The sequence below is a fragment of the Nilaparvata lugens genome, chromosome 2 (genome assembly GCF_014356525.2).
Source record: "Nilaparvata lugens isolate BPH chromosome 2, ASM1435652v1, whole genome shotgun sequence".
NCBI lineage: Eukaryota > Metazoa > Arthropoda > Insecta > Hemiptera > Delphacidae > Nilaparvata > Nilaparvata lugens.
The window spans coordinates 1,806,975-1,828,778 of NC_052505.1; the positions used below are offsets into that span (position 1 = coordinate 1,806,975).

Consider the following 21,804-nt stretch of genomic DNA (forward strand, 5'->3'; position numbering starts at 1 on the left):
TAAATTAAACAATAAATTAAACACTTGAAACTTTCTATTAGTCTAAATTTCAATAAATTAATACTTTTCAATTAATCAACACTTGAACACTTATTTTAACACGTTTTAATAGATATCAATACTTCTTAAACTTGATAGCCTACGGCACGACTCTACTCTTCTAGCTTGAGACTGTTTTTCATTAGCATAGTAGTGGTAGGGTAGAGTGGAGAAAGCGGGGTGGGGGGAAGGAAAGTGGTAGAGTACTATCCCACGGTGCTATCCCACTCTACTCTACTAAAAACTAGTACTCTACCATTAACGTTTTCATTGGAGAGTTCACAAGATAGTTAGTACTTGCCCAGGGAACTCTACCACCAACTCTACTAATGAAAACCAAGCTTATGAATGAATGAAATCACCAGCGAAACAAGTAGTCTGGTTTTCAATCGCCCATAATTTATAAACTCACAACATTCTATTATTGGTAATAAATGTACTGAAATAAGAACAACCCAGCCAATTTTAAGAATGAAATGAGTAGAGTTTTGATTGAATTTTCATATCAGAGTCCCATTCACAAAAGTAGATTGAGATTTTCTGTGAGATGAAAGTAGATTTCCACAGATGTTAACAGTATATTATTGTCATTTTTCAGATGGTTTTAACTTGAAAAATTCAGAGCTTTTACATTGAATAAGTACCTACACTGAAGATAAAAAAGAAGATATACAATCTCCGGTTTTCTACAAGTAGAAGCAATTTACACGGTGTATTTCGTGGGCGTGTCTTGTCTCGTCCAATGTCAGTAGAGCTCAATGTTCATTGGTCGATAGTTAATGGCCAATCGTAGAGTATCACTAATACGTTGTATACTGCTGAACAGTGTTTGAGCTTTCAGTTCAATAGAGACTAACAATGGTGTGAAAATCGGAACTAGTATCTCAAATCGTTTCTATAAATTAGAGGTTGAGTTAGATTTTCAATACATCTAACCTAATATCTAGAATAGTTTTAATAAATTGGTGTTTTAGACAATATCAATTCGTTACCTTTCAATATTTGTGTAACAATTTCCCACAAAAATATGACGTGAGTTACCGTATCATCCATAACAGAATGTAATGACTCTCAATATATATATATAAAAGCGAAATGGCACTCACTGACTGACTGACTGACTCACTCACTCACTCACTAGCAGAACTAAAAATCTACCGGACCAAAACGTTCAAATTGGTAGGTATGTTCAGTTGGCCCTTTAGAGGCGCACTAAGAACGGATTGGAAAAATTTTAACTCTAAGGGTGGTTTTTAAGGGTTTAAAGTTCGTCTTTTAGCATGTATATTCTTCTTATTCCAATCTCCTAATTATAATAAATTGAAATGTCCATACCATATGTTAATATAGAACTATAATCTAGAGAGAGTAACTCTTCGAAACAGTTGTTAAATGGTAACTAAATAATAATTTTGTCAGGTTGACATTAAGTGAGTTGACTTTGTTAGGTTGCACCAAGTTGAAGATTGAAATGCATTATCGCGGAAAAATTTTGGGCACTGCTACTTCAATCAGAGCTATTCCTGGGAATACTATATTACTAGCCGTCAGGCTCGCTTCGCTCGCCATATCCGTTTAGCCAGACGTTTAGTCTGGACTTCCGACTGGATCGTCCTAACATATGATAAAAATGCTCAAATGAAAAATGCAGGCGAGCGAAGCGAGCCTGCTGATCTCATTCTTGGACTGTCTCCAAGTTGTGGGTCCAGGGGGCGGAATCCCCTTGCTAGACGGATATGGCGAGCGAAGCGAGCCTGACGGCTAGTGAGTTGATACATATGAAATTCTCTACTGACGCGAATATAGCACTTCATACTTCAGCTTCTAAATTGAATGATTGAGAAAAGTCTATTTTGGCACAATTAGTCTATTTTCATACTAGTATTATGGAAGCGATCTGATCAAAACCAGACTATAACAACTTCATTCACTATTTTCTTTTGTTAATGACCATAATTTTCACGTAACTTTGAGCTACGTAATTAAAATAAAAATGAGAACGATCTTGATGGAGAATAAATTGCTATATTCATATAGGTTCACATTCCTTTTAATTGTTGGATCATTATTTGGAGAATAGTATCGCGAAAACTAATCGATATTTAAGATAAGTTACTTATTCTTCATTTAATTATTTTGTGTAGACATAATCATTTGAAATCTCATAATCTTAAGTATAAGGAGTGTGAGTGGAAGAGGGTCGGCTGCGCCCTATAACTTCACTCTCCTAGTTTCAAATGAGGCAGCAAATCAATCGATCAATCTTTGAAATGTTATTGAAAAACTTTCCTTTGAATACAAATAAAAATAATGGCATCATATAGCTGAAACATGCTGTGAGTAAACAATTTTAAAAAGAGTACTTGGATTTATACTTATACTAGCCGTCAGGCTCGCTTCGCTCGCCATATCCGTCTAGCCAGGGGGCTCCGCCCCCTGGACCCCCGACTGGATCGTCCAAGAATGAGATCAGCAGGCTCGCTTCGCTCGCCTGCATCTTTCATTTGGGCATTTTCATCATATGTTAGGACAATCCAGTCGGGGGTCCAGACTAAACGGATATGGCGAGCGAAGCGAGCCTGACTGCTAGTAATATAATATTCCCAGGATTGAAGTAGCAGTGCCCAATCAATTTTTCCGCGATAATGCATTTAAATCTTCAACTTGGTGCCAACTAACAAAGACAACTCAACTTAATGCCAACCTGACAAAATTATTAATTTAGTTGCCAGTTAACAACTGTTCGAAGAGGTACTCTATCTAGATTGTAGTTCTATAGTAACATATGATATGGAAATTTCAATTATATTAAGAGATGGGGAGAAGAAGAATATACATGCTAAAAGACGAACTTTAAACCCTTAAAAACAAACCTTTACAGTAAAAAATATTGCAAAAGATTTCTTAATGTGCCTCTAAAGGGCCAACTGAACATACCTACCAAATTTGAACGTTTTTGGTCCGGTAGATTTTTAGTTATGCGAGTGAGTGAGTGAGTCAGTCAGTCAGTCAATCAGTGAGTGAGTGCCATTTCGCTTTTATATATATAGATTTATATTCAAGAGTGGCCCTAACGGAAAAAACATTCCTTTGAAGTTAAGGGTTCGTATAGTGAGGACCACATTATAATGGCAGTGGAGAAAGATAGGGGAAAAACGTTGCCAAACCTCTGTCTTGTCAATGCCTCCTATAGACGGTAGCTGATACAGGTTTATCAATGTAATAGTAAGTGTTCATTCTCGTTTAAAATGATCAATTATAATTATTTTATTAAGTAGGAAATTATATTTCTCAATAATTTCATGATGAATTTTCATAAATAAGATGAAATATTTTGTTAATTAATTATTTATTTATTTATTCGTTGATATAATTACAAATCATATGAATATGATCGGGATAGAACAGCAGGCATAGCCCAAAACTATTCTGCTCCCAAATTTTCATAAATAATGAAATGCCGAAAAAATAGGTTATGTCCTTACTGAGGAAATTTAACGTTCAAAGTTCTGTCCAAGATATAATATTAGCTAGAAATTTTGAATTTAGAAATGATTATTATTAAAATACCAAATTATAGTCAAATTTTGCACTTAATATCACCGAACTTTGAATAAATTAAGTTATTTCAGAAAATTTTGAAGCCAAAAATATACACACAACTTTCAACTAGGCACAGCTGTTACAATAATTAATTAATAATTAATTCTAGATTGTTAAAAGACGTTCTGGCAGAAGAGCAAATCGAGAAAGAGATATCGCTATGTTGGATGATAGACAAGGATAGCAATAGAATAGCTAATCAAACACTGCCATTATAACGTGGACCTCACTATAGAAAGTTTATGCTTTGTGTAAAATTGTAGAATTGAGTGAATAAGGATGATTTTATTTGAAAAAATCTCAGGACTACAGATCTGCATCCAGATCGAGTTCTTCATCCTCGATTTCCTCATTCACTTTCTCCAGGTTCTCTGTGATATTCACTTGACTTGAAGCGTTAGTTTGTGAGATCATCTTCTCAAATTTGGGTATTTCTTCGTTGATGATCTTCTCCACATCCACACTGTTGAGAATCTCCTGGAACCGCCGTCTGAGAGGGTCCTCGAGAGCGTCAACGATCTGGTAACGCAGAATGTTGGGTAGGAGGTTGACCAGGAGTTCCAGTGCATAGTCGAGGGAACCGGTGCCTTCGTGTCTGAGCTGGATGTTGCCAACTGTCATGTCAAGGCTTTCCAGGACTGGATGCTTTCTGATGTCCAGGGCTTGGTTCAGCTTGGCTTCAACCTGAAAAAAAAAACATGAAGAACAAAAATCACTAAGGCTCAACTCACGCACACGCTCGATAATTCAATAATATACACAATTGAATTCGATAATTATTTATAAAATAGAATTATAGTATTGAATGAAAAAGACTAAGAAATTGTCAAAAAACCACTGATTTATTGATAATTAGAAAGACCGGTTTCGGTTATTACACCATTGTCAATCTCTGATAAACATAGGAACAATCAGTTTATCAGAGATTGACAATGGGGTAATAACGAAACCGGTCTTTCTAATTATCAATAATCAGTGGTTTTTGACATTTCTTAGTCTTTTTCATTCAATATGATAATTACCACAATATCAACTTCTCAACTACACAAAAAGAATTATAGTACCCTTCAAATTAATGAAATAATAGGTTAAGAATACAAATTATAACAACTTGTTTCAGTGTTCATACCATCGTCAGGTTATAAAATACATTTCAAATAAACGTTCCCTAATGAAAATATAAACAATTAGTAAGGCTCAACTCACACTTACGCGACTCAGGTCGAGAAGAGACTCGACTCTAGTCGAGGCAGTGTTTTCAAATGGTGACGTCGCGGAGACTAGAATCGACTGGTCTGAGTGTCACCATTTGGAAACACAGGTTCTCGACTAGAGTCGAGTCTCTTTTCGACCTGAGTCACGTGAGTGTGAGATGAGCCTAAATCACCTATGAAATAAATAATCATACAAAAAGTTCCTCTCCTCCATCAATTTCTTATTGCCTTTTTCAATGCATTTTTCCTTGAAGGCAAGAAGAAGAAGAAGGAGAAGAAGAAGAAGAAGAAGAAGATTTTTTTTTAACCTACATTCAGTTCAATTTACAATACAAGACACAAGATACATTTACATAGACAACATAATTCTAAAAACAAATTTGCGAATATTTTCCCCACATAGGCGGATCTGTGTGTGGAGAAGTAACTTCAAAGTGAGATTAATCGAGTTATAGGTGGAAGCGCAGTTGCCAATTTGTCAGTCGTCCAACCGCTTTCAGACAGGAAACTTCGCATGTGTAGCATGAGCGGGTCGCCGTCAACCTGTCTCCCCGACAACTAGTCTCCTCGCTATTTTGATCACAGGCGTCAGTAATTCCCCTGGCAAAATATACCATTGCCGTCAACTAGTCTCCCCGACAGTAAATCCCTACTAAGAACGAAGGTGCCTAGTTGTCGGCGACCAACTAAACCTTACATGCTCACGACAACTAGTCTCCCCGACAGTAAATCCCCTACTAGAACGAAGGTGCCTAGTTGTCGGCGACAACTAAACTCCTTACATGCTCACGACAACTAGTCTCCCCGACAGTAGATCCCCTGCTGGATAGGCCTATGAGGGGTCTGGTTGTTGTGATCGTACCCGACAACTTGTCTCCCCGACAGTAAATCCCCTGCTGGATAGGCCTATGAGGGGTCTGGTTGTTGTGATCGTACCCGACAACTAGTCTCCCCGACAGTAAATCCCCTGCTGGATAGGCCTATGAGGGGTCTGGTTGTTGTGATCGTACCCGACAACTAGTCTCCCCGACAGTAAATCCCCTGCTGGATAGGCCTATTAGGGGTCTGGTTGTTGTGATCGTACCCGACAACTAGTCTCCCCGACAGTAAATCCCGTGCTGGATACGCCTATGAGGGGTCTGGTTGTTGTGATTGTACCTGACAACTAGTCTCCCCGACAGTAAATCCCCTGCTGGATAGGCCTATGAGGGGTCTGGTTGTTGTGATCGTACCCGACAACTAGTCTCCCCGACAGTAAATCCCGTGCTGGATACGCCTATGAGGGGTCTGGTTGTCGTGATCGTACCCAACAACTAGTCTCCCCGACAACTAGTCTCCCTGACAACTAAGCTCCCCGACAGCTAATACCCTATTAAACATTGGAACCATCTTGGAGCGGGCGGGGGAGTAGTACAATCACAGATACTGTTGTAGGCCTACACATTCTATGAATTTGATTATTAGAAGAAAAGCTTGTTGAAGTTGTCACTTCTATCACTGCAAACATAAAATTAGAAAAATAAACTATTTCTCTTTCCGAATTCAACTGACTTAGAAATGTTCCTTATTGAATTGGCAAGCAGTTTCAGAATGAGTTTGTACATCTCGCAAGTGATTTCTGCATGTATGCATGGAATATAACATATATCATCACTTACCTCACCTAATTTTATAATATTTTTATATATCATATTTTCAACTCATATATGAGTTTTAATTTCATATATATATTCTCAACATCTATTTAACTCAATTCCCATTCTTCATGATTTGATACAAGCCATATAAAAATAAATTGCACCTTTTTCATATATGAAGTTTGAACAATTATTGGTTCTTGGAAAATATGATATAACTCTTAAAAAAGCTATGAATGACTGGGAAAACCAGGCGTGTTTTGAGGAAATCCATAGAGTAAGTGCATGAAATATATATATGTCAGTTTACTCGCGAAAACCCTGGCACTCAGAGCAAGCAAAGAGCTTGTCGGGTTCGGTGACAACAACCAAGCTCCTTGCACGCTAGCATCAACTAGTCTCCCCGACAGTAAATCCCCTACTAGTCCAGAGGGGACTAGTTGTCGGGACCGTAGACGACAACTAAGCTCCTCGGACGCTGACAACTAGTCTCCCCATCAGTAAAGCTCCTCTCTCAGGAGCTCAGTTGACGCCGTCAGTAAATCCCCTCGAATGTGGAGCTTTACTGTCGGGGAGACTAGTTGTCGGGGAGACTAGTTGGCGCGTTCTTGCATGAGCACATGAACAACTAGAAGTTGGAGATCGCTGGCCGCTTCAAAACGGCAACATCGCGCCTCTGTATCCCTCCCGCTGTATGCTTTCTTTGCTGCGTATGTCCATCCCAAGTCGGAAATAAATTCGCACGGACTATAAACAATGACACTCGACCACAGCTCAAACAATGATCGAATTCAATTCACCTTCTAAGAGGAAAAAATCTGGTGTGGTACACTCACACAACTTTCCTTGCTCATTGAACTGTAAGTCCCATTCTAAAAGGGGAGAATAATTCAGGGGAATAAAATAATGACGATTGGCGGCAACATATTTGAAACTATACGATCAGACTTCTGTATATGTGTATATTATATTATTATAATTGTTTTCAGAGTACTTTTTCCTTTGTGTGATTTGTGAAATTCGATTATTTTTTTAAAAGTCGTCAAAACAGCTTTTCTACAGATGAAATATCTTGTCTATGTGTTCTTTTTATGAACTGCTCTACCCACCTAGCTCATGCACGAGAAGGAGGTTACAAAGTCTAATTCTCAAGGATGGGGTGGACCCCTCATTAGTTTCCCAGAAAGGAGCCTCATGTCAGTTGATAGGGCTTATGAATAGCTATCCGTGGTATAAATTTGAAGAAAATCGTTGAAGCCGTTTTCGAGAAAACCGTGAAAAACATGGTTTTTCAGTAATTATCCGCCCCTTTTCTCAAGAATATTACTGAGCTCCTGCAATTTTCCCAGAAATGAGACTCATGTCAGTTGATAGGGCTTACAAATAGCTATCCATGGTATGAATTTAAAGAAAATCGTTAGAGCCGTTTTCGAGAAAACCGTGAAAAACATGGTTTTTTATTAATTATCCGCCCCTTTTCTCAAGAATATTACGGAGCTCCTGCAATTTTCCCAGAAATGAGACTCATGTCAGTTGATAGGGCTTACAAATAGCTATCCATGGTATGAATTTGAAGAAAATCGTTAGAGCTGTTTCCGAGAAAACCGTGAAAAACATGGTTTTTTAGTGAATATCCGCAATTTTTCTCAAGAATATTAGGAAGCTCCTGCAATTTTCCCAGGAATAAGACTCATGTCAGTTGATAGGGCTTACAAATAGCTATCCATGGTATGAATTTGAAGAAAATCGTTAGAGTCGTTTCCGTGAAAAACCTGGTTTTTTAGTAACTATCCGCCATTTTTCCGCTATCTTAAATTGAATTTTATTGAATTTCTTATTGTCGGATCCTCATTGTATAAGGACCTTAAGTTTAAAATTTCAAATTAATCGGTTGATTAGGAATGGAGTTATCGTGTTCACAGACATACACACATACACACACACAGACCAACACCCAAAAAATCATGTTTTTGGACTCAGGGGACCTTGAAACGTATAAAAAACTTGAAATTAGGGTACCTTAATTTTTTTTGGAAAGCAATACTTTCCTTACCTATGGTAATAGGGCAAGGAAAGTAAAAAGAATAAGTTGAGGGACAGTTTTGATACTAACCTGTACATATTCGACAGTGAATGAAGTGGCCCCTGCATGTGAGTAGAGCCCAGCTGCCGATATCTGCCAATGACAGTTGCCCATGAGCTCATCTGTGCCCACACTGACACCTATTTGTACCACGTGGTTCTGCATGGACACTGTCATGTTGCCCACACGGTAGAACGACCCAAGGCCTGTCACCCACATGTTTGTCATGTACATGCCGAACATGCCTGCGCTTTGCGAGTAATCTGGAAACTACAAAACAATATTTGTCTATATTGAAAGGAGGATACGTAGCTTGAAAAATGTTTCAAATGCAGAAGGCTTCCGAGTTATCAACATCATCAAAAATATGATAAGTCATGAAGATTCACTTTCAATGGACAGTGTTATGAAATGAAAAAGGACATAGCCTTCAACACCTCCATCCCCTTAATTCAGCTGGACTGGTTATCCAGATGAAAATAATCAATTTCAGTAATTTTCCATACAACAATTTCCTCTTGCAAAATGATATCTGAATATATCTCAACCTGTGAAATCGATGGGAATAACAATGAAAAAAACATGATAGGACTATCTCAAGCCTTTTAATGCTGTGTTATTCATATCAATGAGACGGAGGTTGATTGCTTGATTATATGCCTTTGTTAAGAGCGGAGTTAGGACTCCACGTCCTCTCTGGCACACAAAAGAGACATAGAAAAGTGAACCAAATTCACTCTTCTCGCAAAAGAAGTTGAATCGATGCTCAAAACATTATCATAAATAGGATAAATTGAGAAATTCTAGTTGCAAACTGTTAGATTGAAACACTCTCTTATTTGAAATCATAACTAGTTGAGAAAATTGAAACATCTTCAAAATATGTCATAGAAACGTTTGCAAGACAGTATTATAGAGGTAACTGTACCATACATATTATTGAAAATATTCAATTCCATGAAAGATTCATACTTCAGAAGTATTATAGTAAACTCCATTCTATTTTGTTTGAACTGTTCTATAATTTTTGGGTAAATATTTTGTTTATTGAGAATATATATTGATATATATCTATATAAATAAAAAACGAGTCTCAAATTTTGAAATTCAATAACTTTTCTATGTGTGCACCGAATTTGATGATTTTTCTTAGTTGTGTTTGTTATGTTCAGGAGCAGGTTATTTTATAGCCTATCAAATTTATGATCCAACTTCCAGGACTCTTTTCCTACTTTCCTTCAAAGATGTAATCCATATGGGAGAAGATTTGTGAACTGGCCACACACAGATATAAAAATCAGCTGTTATAATCATTGCGTCATCCAACAGCCGTCGGTAGATCTGCTTTTCTATTCTCTTTCCACAGATTCACAAAATTTTATTAATAATAATGCCGCGGTAAGAACGACGTCCAAACTTGGGTCGTGGAACTCGAAATGCTGTAAATTCGGAATATGCACGGGAAAATCAGCGGCAAGTAGATATAGGCTACCATTCAATTTTCCAGCAAGCTGCATTAAACTATATTTAAAAATACAAACAACTAAGCACATAGGAAGTCCATATTAAAATATAAATTTAAATACTGATTGTTGGATAATTTTCATAAAAATAATATAGTGCATCAAATTGAGCTAGGCTAATCTGAGAGAAGTTGTGTGTATTTTTGGGTTTAAAATCTTATAAAATAACTTGATTAATTCAATATGAAGTGATAATTGAGTGTTATATTCAAATATAGTTTGGTGTTTCAATTTCTCTAAATTCAAAATGTTTAGCTTATATATATTTTGGACGAAAATTAAACTTGAACGTTTTACAGTGGAAAGATTTTTTTTTTTTGGACATTTATTAATTTATCAAAATTTGGGAATGGAATAGATTTGGGCTAAGCCTGTTGTTCCTTCCTAATCATATTTATATGATTTGTGATTCTGTCCACATATAAATAAATAAATAAATCACACCTGAGGAGGCGCGGCTTGATGATAAAAAGTGTTGATGTTATGGAGATCGCCTTATCAAACCGTTCCATGCCATGCCTGATTCAGCGTGTGTGAGTTCTTGCATTCAAACCAATAAACAAGAAGCACCTGGATGCAAAATGCCGCATCGCGCCTCCTCAGGTGTGCATCCAGCTAAAGTTTGTCATGAGATGCATTAACTGTTTGGCGGTACGAAGTTTTCCGGACCAGCTAGTTTCAAATACAAACACATTGATATTGTGAGGAACCTGAAGAGAGACAATGTTAGATCTAAGAAAGTAGAGAAGAACCACCATGTATTAGAACAATAAATGGGAAAGTATTTTTTTGTATTTTGTTTTTTTCTTGCGAATAAGATTATTCATTATTCATTTATTCAAAATTTCTAGTAAGCTCCACATTGATATTGTAAGAAGCCTGAGAGAGAAGAATAATAATTGAAAGAATTCAAGTAATCTGAGTAAACTCACCATGTATGGGTCATATCCAAGGCTCATCACCCGTTTCCTGCCCTCAGCAATGGCCAAATCCAGAGGCGGGATAGAGTTGGGGAATGTCATCTTTATTTCGCGCGCTGCCTTATCAATCCCATTCCTCAAATCCGCGTTGACCGCATTCAAGATGAACGGCTTGATCGAGTCAAACACAAACACACCGACAGAGTTCATCATGCCCTGGAACAGTGAAGCCAGGAACCCAAGGTTCTGAAAGTCGAGGTTGATCTCATCGACAGATATATCCATGTCAATCCTGGATGCCTGCAGGTGACCTTCACGAGCAATACTCATCTCAGCCAAACCAACCACGTAGACGTCACTCAGTTTAACCATGCAACTGTCAGCTGATCGGGATAACCAAGAGGTGAGAGTGTAGTTCCCTCTCACTTCCAGGTTCTCTATCCTCAGCTCGGCCACCATCTGTAGCTCGGCCAGGTTCGTGTAGACGCTCTCGATGCGGAACCTTGACAGACCGTAGACGGAGCAGTTGAACATGGTGAGGGTGGCATATCCTGAGGTTTGTCTGATTGTGGGGATTGGCATGGGGTCGGGTATTTTGTAGACGGTATCGGGCAGACCGACTGGGTCGGGGTTGTCCTTGTAATGCTCGAGAACCGCTCGTACCTGATCTGCCATGCGGTTGGCCACTGCTGTTGCATCTGCAAGAAAAACGTCCAAAAACTCAACTTAGTATTGCCATGAGAAGATAGTTGTGTATCAAGTTGAAATGATCCTGAATCATATTGTGTTAATACTGTATCATGTGTGGTGGTACTGTATCATTTATGGTGATACCATAATATAGAGAGAAGATATCCCATGATTTTAAGGCTGTGCAAAGGCTACAAATAAACTTTCTACTGGTGATATTTTTTAAAGTTTCTCGATTTGTATATCATGAAGCTATCAAAATGGAGGAGGTTTCTCAGGAAAACATTTTTTTCCGATCATTACTTTTTGAGATATGAGCGACTGAAGTTTAAATTTTTGGGACAGAACATTTCAAGTTCGGTATAAGATAAATCCATGAGATTTAGAGGATAGATTCTTCATGGATTCATCAAGTGAAACAAAAATTTTTCCAAAATATAGATTTTTTCGAAAATTATTCAATTTACCAAAAATTACTAAAAATACTCAACTAAAAATGACCAAAAATACTCAACTAAGTTATTTTTGGTCATTTTTATTAAATTTAATAACTTTCTCGAAAATTTATATTTTCAGATAATTTTTGTTTTACTAGATCAACAATACCATGAAGAATCTATCCTCTAAATCTCATGGATTTATCTCTTACCGAACTTGAAATGCTCTGTCCCAAAAATGTAAACTTTGGGCGATCATATCTCAAAAAGTGATGATCAGAAAAAAAAGTTTTCCCGAGAAAACTTTTTCATTTTGATAGCTTGATGATATACAAATCAAAAAACTTCGAAAAATATCATGAGTAAAAAGTTTATTTTTAGCCTTTGCACAGCCTCAAAGGGTGTTTATGTTCCAAAATTCACTGTTAACTTAATATTATATTAATATTAATATCTTTAACTGTTAACTCAAGCCGATATAGTCCTATAGAACATACAAAATTAGTTTCGAAGGGAGGAATATGAAGGGCAGAAAAATGAAGTGAGATCAGCCGATTACAGTGATGAATAGATTAATAGAAAGAAGCGCAGTTGCCAATTTGTCAATTAGACTCAGTCGACTCAGTGCTTTCTGAGAGGAAACTACGTATGTGTATCATGACAGGTGAAGAGACTAGAGAACGCTGGCCGCTTCAGCACGGCAACATCGCCGCCACTGCATCCCTCTACTTTTCTCTGCTCCGCATATCCCTCCAAGTTGTAGTTGGATCTAATTTTGTATAGAATATTATAGTTCTTTTTCGTGAAACTATTTGGTGTTCTCTCATACTGTGCCGTTCTCTCATACTGTGCCGTTCTCACACTCTCCGGCCTAAACAGTAATAATAGACAGTAATTAATTAAATTATTATGCTATCGCTAAGAGAGAGGAATTATGAGAAAATTGTATTAAATGTCAAGAACTGGTAATAGTTTCTCAGAAAATAATACATCGAAAAATAAATTGGCTGAGAATTAATTGTTGAGACGTCTTTGTGATGCTCAAGACAACTTTTGTAGGGAATATAAATCATTCTCTTATTGTGGATAGAATATAGTGTTGAATGAAAAAGATTAAGAGATTGTCAACTTTTAATTTTTTTCTCATTTGAAGTCTTTTTCATTCAATATGAATAAATAGTACAATATCAACTTCTCAACTAAACAAGAAGAATATAGTGTATTCAATATTCTGCTGAAGACTGAAGAAGGAAGATATATTTATAGATCAATTATTTATTCAATTCAATTTATATTTTTTACAAAGCAGCACTGATTGGGAGAGAAAAACTAAGAATACTCCTTGTACTATTTCTCTCCCAAATTTAGATAACATTTTAAAAGTCCAAAATAGGGTTATGATTTCACTTTACTAAAATTTAGTCCATTTTCACTGAAAAACAACGAAAACAAAGATTTTTAAATTTTGACGGTTGAAAAAGATAGAAGCTAAATGGCAATAGCCTATGTTGATACAATTTTTATTTTGTTAATTGTCAATTGTATTTATATTATAGACATATATGTTTGCATTGTATGAAGGGGAAATAAATAAACTATTGATTGAATTCCTGATAATCATCAACTGTGCTCGATTTGAGTGTGTTTGTTTCTCTATGGATCTAAATTCTCAGTTATTGCAATATTTTTAATATCCAATAATTATGGATTTTTTGTTGTGATATTCAACTTTTATTGTTAATATTCAATAGTTAAAATTCTGAATTTCAGTTCAAATATTTTTGGACAGATATTCTATTTTTGACATAATATTAATTCTATTTTCTGACATAATCCTATTGTGATGTGGAGTGGAAGGTGAAAAATGACTCAAACTTATTTCGAACTCATATTCTAAATTTGGGGAAGGAATATTAAAGGGTTACCCAGTTTTTGCTCTTCTAATATCAGTTTTAATGATAAGTAATTTTGCACTACATTTTATTTTTATTTATTTACAAGCCGTCAGGCTCGCTTCGCTCGCCATATCCGTCGAGCGAATATTAAAGGGTTACCCAGTTTTTGCTCTTCTAATATCCGTTTTAATGATGAGTAATTTTGCACTACATTTTATTTTTATTTATTTATTTACAAGCCGTCAGGCTCGCTTCGCTCGCCATATCCGTCAAGTCAGGGGGCTCCGCCCCCTGGACCCCCGACTGGATCGTCCAAAAATGAGATCAGCAGGCTCGCTTCGCTCGCCTGCATTTTTCATTTGAGCATTTTTATCATATGTTAGAACAATCCAGTCGGAGGTCCAGACTAAACGTCTGGCTAAACGGATATGGCGAGCGAAGCGAGCCTGACGGCTAGTAATATAATATTCCCAGGATTGAAGTAGCAGTGCCCAATCAATTTTTCCGCGATAAATGCATTTAAATCTTCAACTTGGTGCCAACCTAACAAAGTCAACTCAACTTAATGCCAACCTGACAAAATTATTAATTTAGTTGCCAGTTAACAGCTGTTTCGAAGATCTACTCTATCTAGATTATAGTTCTATAGTAACATATGATATGGGAAATTTCAATTATAATTGAGAGATTGGAAGAAGAAGAATATACATGCTAAAAGACGAACTTTAAACCCTTAAAACAACCCTTAGAGTTAAAATATTGCCAAAAGATTTCTTAGTGCGCCTCTAAAGGGCCAACTGAACATACCTACCAAATTTGAACGTTTTTTGGTCCGGTAGATTTTTAGTTATTCGAGTGAGTGAGTGAGTCAGTCAGTCAGTCAGTCAGTCAGTCAGTCAGTCAGTGAGTGCCATTTCGCTTTTATATATATAGATTCAGTCATGTACAATTATTTCTCTTATGTGAGAAGGCAGAATAGGCTTATGCCCAAAACTGTCCCTTCTCAAATTTATACTACAGTCCAATGAATAGATTGAATAGATAATGGATAGATAAAATTTATAATGTGATGAGTGACATTCATGTTATCCTGTATTTCAGTTCATACAGATCAGCTGTTTAGTAAACGTTATCGTTTCTAATAATAAACACAAAGAACGACAACCTAGACCAAACAGCTGATCAGGATGAACTGAAATACAGGAAGGAGTGAATGTCACTCATCATATTCATGATGTAGGCCTTCACGACCGCCTCTCAAAACAAGTCACAGGCTCTTGTCTTCTGAATAACAGATTTGTTGAATTTTTCATGTGATGGCCGACTATACCCACTTGTTGCTGAGATTTTGTTGCTTTATGCTACGCCCTAAAAAATCGTATCCCAACAAGTGCTTTCTTTCTCAGCATTATTTCATCCCAAGTGTAGAAAGATGCGGATATAATTATCAAAGATATTATAGTGAGGTCCACGTTATAATGGCAGTGTTTGATTAGCAATGGTATTGCTATCCTTGTCTATAATTCAACAAAGCGGATAGCGCTATCTCTTTCTCGCTTTTCTCTGTTGCGAGATCGTCTTTTAACAATGTACGATTAATAATTGATTAACAAATATTTCATTTTATTCATAAAAATTCATTATGAAATTTCAGTTGAAAAATATAATTTCTTGCTTAATAAAATATAATTGATTATTTCAAACGAGAATGAACAGTAATATATTATTTGTTGTTGGTTATCCATCTTGTTTCCACTACTATTATTACTATTAAATTTTATGAATTTTTCATGTGATGTCCTACTATACCCACTTGTTGCTGGCATGTTTGTTGCTTTATGCTACGCCTTAAAAAATCGTATCCCAACAAGTGCTTTCTTTCTCAGCATTATATCATAGAGAAACAATAGCGTGAGTAGATATCCCATGGCATAGGGAATTTATGTTGCAACTTTTACTGTTATCTCAAGCCGATTACTGTTGATTATTGTAAATTTTTACTGTTTTGTTGAGGTGATAGTGTATGAACGGCACAATTTGAGAGACTACCAGCGTCACACAGCTGCATAGGAAAGAACTATGTGAACTATCGGCTTGGGATAACAGTAAAACTTGCGACATAAACGCCCTACATCATGGGATATCTATGATATCGTTTCTCTATGATTATATCATCTCAAGTGTAGAAAGATGCGGATATAATATTATTATCAAAGATATTATAGTGAGGTCCACGTTATAATGGCAGTGTTTGATTACCGATTTTATTGCTAACCTTGTCTATAATTCAACAAAGCGGATAGCGCTATCTCTTTCTCGCTTTTCTCTGTTGCCAGATCGTCTTTTAACAATGTACGATTAATAATTAATTAACAAAATATTTCATCTTAACTATGAAAGTTTATTGTGTGGTTATTGAAAAATATAATTTCTTGCTTAATAGAATATAATTGAATATTTCAAACGAGAATGAACAGTTAATATTATTTGTTGTTGGTTATCCATCTTGTTTCCACTATTATTATTACTATTAAATTTTATAAAACTTTAAAGTGAAAAAGCACTCACATTCTTTGATGTGGCAACATCTTTAAAGTTTTATAAAATTCAATAGTTAATATTACATCAATAAAACTTTATCAGCTACCGCGTCTATAGAAGGCATTGACAAGACAGAGGATTGGCAATGATGTTCTCCTATCCTTTTCCACTGCCATTATAACGTATTAAAATATATCGGTTTGAAAAAAATTCTCTTGCAATTCTTATAATTGGGTCTACCATTATTCATTCACATTTCCTAGAAGTCTAGAATGAGTACTTCCATGAGTCGGCCTACTCATCAGCAACCGAGTTAAAATTATATAGGTTTTCCTTGCAATACTCAACTGAAAATGCATTTATGTTTAATGAAAATTATTGGAACACTCATGTATATTCATATTCAAATTTAATGTGTCATGTTTGATGGCATGTGTAGAAAATACTACTAGATATTGTTCATATCCAGACATTCCATCACTTTCAAAACTGGATTAATTTATAATTTCATTTCATTGTATGGTGATCATATTATTATGTATCATCTTACAGTGATAATATAATGTATTCTCTGATAATATGCAGTATAATATAGTGTATAATATACTTAATATATTTTAATTTCTTGCAGTTAAAATTATTTTGTGAACAATCGCTATATGGAAATTATTATTGATGTTAGAAATTAGAAATTGATTTCATAAAAAAATCACTTTAATGAACTAAGTGGATTCTCCTTGTATGCCCACGATATATAGTAATTATATTGATATTGTAATAATATTATGTTATCAGCTTATTTTTATTTTAACTGGAAAGATAAATTGAGAAATATTTATGAGTTCCAATTCTTTAAATGGAATTTAAAGTATATGAATTTCATCAACAGAAACATTCATAGTATTTAAATATGCATGTACATATTTACAGATACAATTGATAACAGACAAACCAAAGACGTTTTTTTTTTCAATTCAAATATTGGAACCCACTTCCCCTTGTTGAAAGATCTCAAAGTTTTATAGTTTATTGCAAGGCTATGGCTTGCCCTGTTCTACTCAGCGGTACGAAAGGCTTCCATGGCACAAATAATTATTTATTATTTGTAAAATCCAATTCAACATTATTTTTATATTTACATTATTGTTAAACTAATCAATTATTATTGTTGCTGTGATGTATGAATTAATAATATCAAAACTTCAATTGATATAATCATTTAAAGCATCAATTTATTATTTATTTAGCGTATGGCAGATACTCAACAAATATATAGCTCATGATTCTCTAATGCCCAAATATACACTGTATATTACCAAATTCTTTGAGTAGTTGTGTGGTTTTTGGTTGGGAGAACATAAGTTTGTCTGACCGCTAACATTCCACTGTCATTAATTAACAAAATAATTTGATGGCACTTATATAATAGAACTGATTTTGAATATAAAAATACAGTACAGTCTATATTTGAATATAAAGAAAAATAGAAATCTCAGTACCTTTTTGAAATATTTTATATAGGTAGTGATAAAATATTTCAAAAAGGGTACCTACTGAGATTTTTATTTTTCTTTATATTCATATTACAAGTAGCCCTATACAGAAAAGAGATAAATAATATGGCAGTCTATATTTATTTATTTATTCATCAATGACGTAGCCTGATCACAAAATCATAGAGTTATTGATAATGAAAGAACAGGCACATTGATAAGGTAATGCAAATTATACGCAGACTATATTGAGTGTCATTGAGCAGTACATAAAATAACATTGAAGACAGTAGAAAAATGGTTGTAAAGTGATTGTCATCCCAAACTTCAACAAGAATATAATTTGTTCCCTCATTGATAGAATCTGGGATGATTAGATTAAATTCTGTAAGCCACCAGAGTTCGTGTGATACTACCAAGGTACCTAGAATGCTATAGTGAGGTCCACGTTATAATGGCAGTGGAGAAAAATACGAGAACAACGTTGTCGATCCTCTGCCTTGTCAATGCCTTCTATAGACGGTAGCTGATATAGGTGATAATTGATGTAATATTAACTGTTCATTCTCGTTTGAAATAATCAATTATATTTTATATTTTGGCAAGACATTATATTTTTCCATTATTTCATGATGAATTTACATCATTAAGATGAAATATCATATTCAATTATTATGTTCTTCATGATATAATATTCAAATGGCAGTGGAGAAAAATACGAGAACAACGTTGCCGATCCTCTGCCTTGTCAATGCCTTCTATAGACGGTAGCTGATACAGGTTTATTGATGTAATATTAACTGTTCATTCTCGTTTTAAATAATCAATTATATTTTGGCAAGAAATTATATTTTCCAATTATTTCATGATGAATTTACATCATTAAGATGAAATATCATATTCAATTATTATGTTCTTCATGATATAATATTTAAATTTGTATATTAATATTTTATATCTATATTCAAGTGTCCCCACACAGGGTAGCCTATAGGGCAAATATCAGAAATTAGGAAACATATTGTTATTTATTTATTTATTTATTTATTTATCATATGCAAATACAATTCAGGTAAAAACAACAGGCATTTTGCCCAAAAACTGTTTCAAACCTTATTTAGAATACACAGTCTAAAGGTTATGCTACTTACGTACTTAAATGATAATATTATTCGTACACAATTTTGAGTCCAAAAAATTTATCTACTACAATTTTGAATTGTATTTGCTTTTTGGAATGTATTTGATTGTTTATCTATTTTCTCGAATAAGAGAACTTAGTTGAATATTTTGTTATCAATTTCAATTCTACATTGTTTAAAGACGATCCGGCAACAGAGCAAAGCGAGAAAGAGATAGCGCTATCCGCTTTGTTGTTTGAATGATAGACAAGGATAACAATACCATTTCTAATGAAACACTGCTATTATATAACGTGGACCTCACCATGGCATGATTAGATTAAACTCTGTGAACCCCAAGTGTTCAATGAATACGACAGTTCAAATAAAAATTGATGAATTATCTACGAATATATTTTTTAGGAAATTATAACAAAATATAGGTATTTGAATCGCTAACCGCAGAAAGGCAACATGTCCAGTTTCATAATTTTACAGGAGAGACAAAAAACTTAATAAAACCTGAACCTAAACCTGCAGTAAACGATATATTCAAAACGTCGTCATTACAATGCTTTCAGTTGGATATGTCTCCTACCTACATTAAACACATAATGAATTTTCATAAATAAGATGAAATATTTTGTTAATCAATTATCAATTCGATAAAAAAGAAACGATGTATCTTACATTAAATAGTTGATTTATTGAAAAAAACATTTTTTTGAAAAAGTTGGACTTGTTTCCTTTCTGAGGTTAGCAATTCATTTATATTATGGCTCACCTTCTTTCTCCTCGCAACAAACTGTCACCAGGAAATATATCCACAACAGAAAAACACTTGCGTTTCTTGACATTGCTACAGTGGTACTGAACAAATATATCCTACACCCACGACTATATTATTACTACGTCACAAGGAAGTTCCCAGAAGATCGCAGACTTTTTTCGGAAGTCAAATGCAATTTTGCAAAACTATAGCAGAGGTTTTGTGGTGAGAAATTATTCAGGAAAGCGACCAAAGATATTGTCTTTGTGTCCATCCTACTCGATCAGTGACAGCTACTCAGACAAAACTGAGTTCCAACTCTCCCAACTAAGAACATTGGAGAGCATTTATTCAATCATCCACAATCAAATCACAACGTATCCAGTGAAGTCCACGTTATAATGGCAGTGTTTGATTAGCAATGGTACTGCCATCCTTGTCTATCATTCAACAAAGCAGATAGCGCTATCACTTTCTCGCTTTGCTTTGTTGCCGGATCGTCTTTTAACAATGTAGAATAATAATTGATTAACAAAATATTTCATCTTATTTATGAAAATTCATTATGAAATTATATTGAAGAATATAATTTCTTGCTTAATAAAGTATAATTTTTTAATTTAAAACGTAGATGAACAGTTAATATTACATCAACAAAGCAAAGCATCTATCATTCAACAAAGCAGATAGCGCTATCACTTTCTCGCTTTGCTTTCTTGCCAGATTGTCTTTCAACATTGTAGAATCAATAATTCATTTACAAAACTCAGTTATTATTATGAAATTATTGAAAAATATAATTCCTCGCTTAATAAAATATAATTGACCATTTTAAACGAGGATGAACAGTTAATATTACATCAATAAACCTGTATCAGCTACCGTCTATAGTCTTTCAACATTGTAGAATCAATAATTCATTTACAAAACTCAGTTATCATTATGAAATTATTGAAAAATATAATTTCTTGCTTAAAAGAATATAATTGATCATTTCAAACGAGAATGAACAGTTGATATTACATCAATAAACCTGTATCAGCTACCGTCTATAGAAGGCATTGACAAGACAGAGGATCGGCAACGTTTTTCTTCTATCTTTCTACACTGCCATTATAATGTTGACCTCAGTATAGGTCTCACTTAAATCAAACTGAGATGATAACGATGGCTCTGTTACAAAATCTTTGTTGCCACATTGGAGAACGAAAAATGGAGAGCTGTTCAACTAGATTAGAGATGAACTTTGTCTTGTAAGATAACATTTCTGATCATCCCACAATAATATTATTGGAGTGTATTTATAAATTGTAAAGAGAATATATGAGAGTGTATGTATATGCTTGTTGATGATGTGTTTAACGTTTCGAGATAAGTAGAATATTCACATGCTATCGAATGTGTGTTAGTATGCCACATATAAATATTGTGAATGATAACATAGAGAAACAATAGCGAAAGTAGATATCCCATGGTATAGGGCGTTTATATCGCAACTTTTAATGTTATTTCAAGCCGATTACTGTTGATTATTGTCGAATTTTAATGTTTTGACCGGATGAGAGTGTATGAACGTTACAATATGAGAGACTACCAGCGTCAAACAGCTTCACAGGAAAGAACTACGCGGACTATTGGCTTGAGATAACAGTAAAACTTGCGACATAAACGCCCTATACCATGGGATATCTACTTATGCCATTGTTTATCTATGATGATAATTAATAATTGCTCTGGCTCCTCTGCAGCCAGAGGAGTTTATTGAAAAACATATACATAATTGTTATATTAAACATACAAAAATGCTAATACTAAACTTAGTTCTAATTATGATACCCA

At 34.8% G+C, this 21,804-nt stretch overlaps 1 protein-coding gene across 1 annotated transcript; it reads right to left on the bottom strand.

Moving 5' to 3' along the window:
- Window positions 1-3,907: 3,907 nt before the first annotated feature.
- On the bottom strand, window positions 3,908-21,115 carry LOC111054249. The gene is made up of 5 exons (XM_039420327.1): window positions 20,989-21,115; window positions 19,981-20,405; window positions 11,032-11,717; window positions 8,607-8,846; window positions 3,908-4,326 (listed from the first exon to the last, which is right to left on the bottom strand). The coding sequence occupies exons 2-5, from the start codon at window positions 20,051-20,053 to the stop codon at window positions 3,949-3,951; spliced, it is 1,377 nt and encodes a 458-aa protein (XP_039276261.1). The 5' UTR covers window positions 20,054-20,405; window positions 20,989-21,115; the 3' UTR covers window positions 3,908-3,948.
- Between the last annotated feature and the right edge of the window lie 689 nt (window positions 21,116-21,804).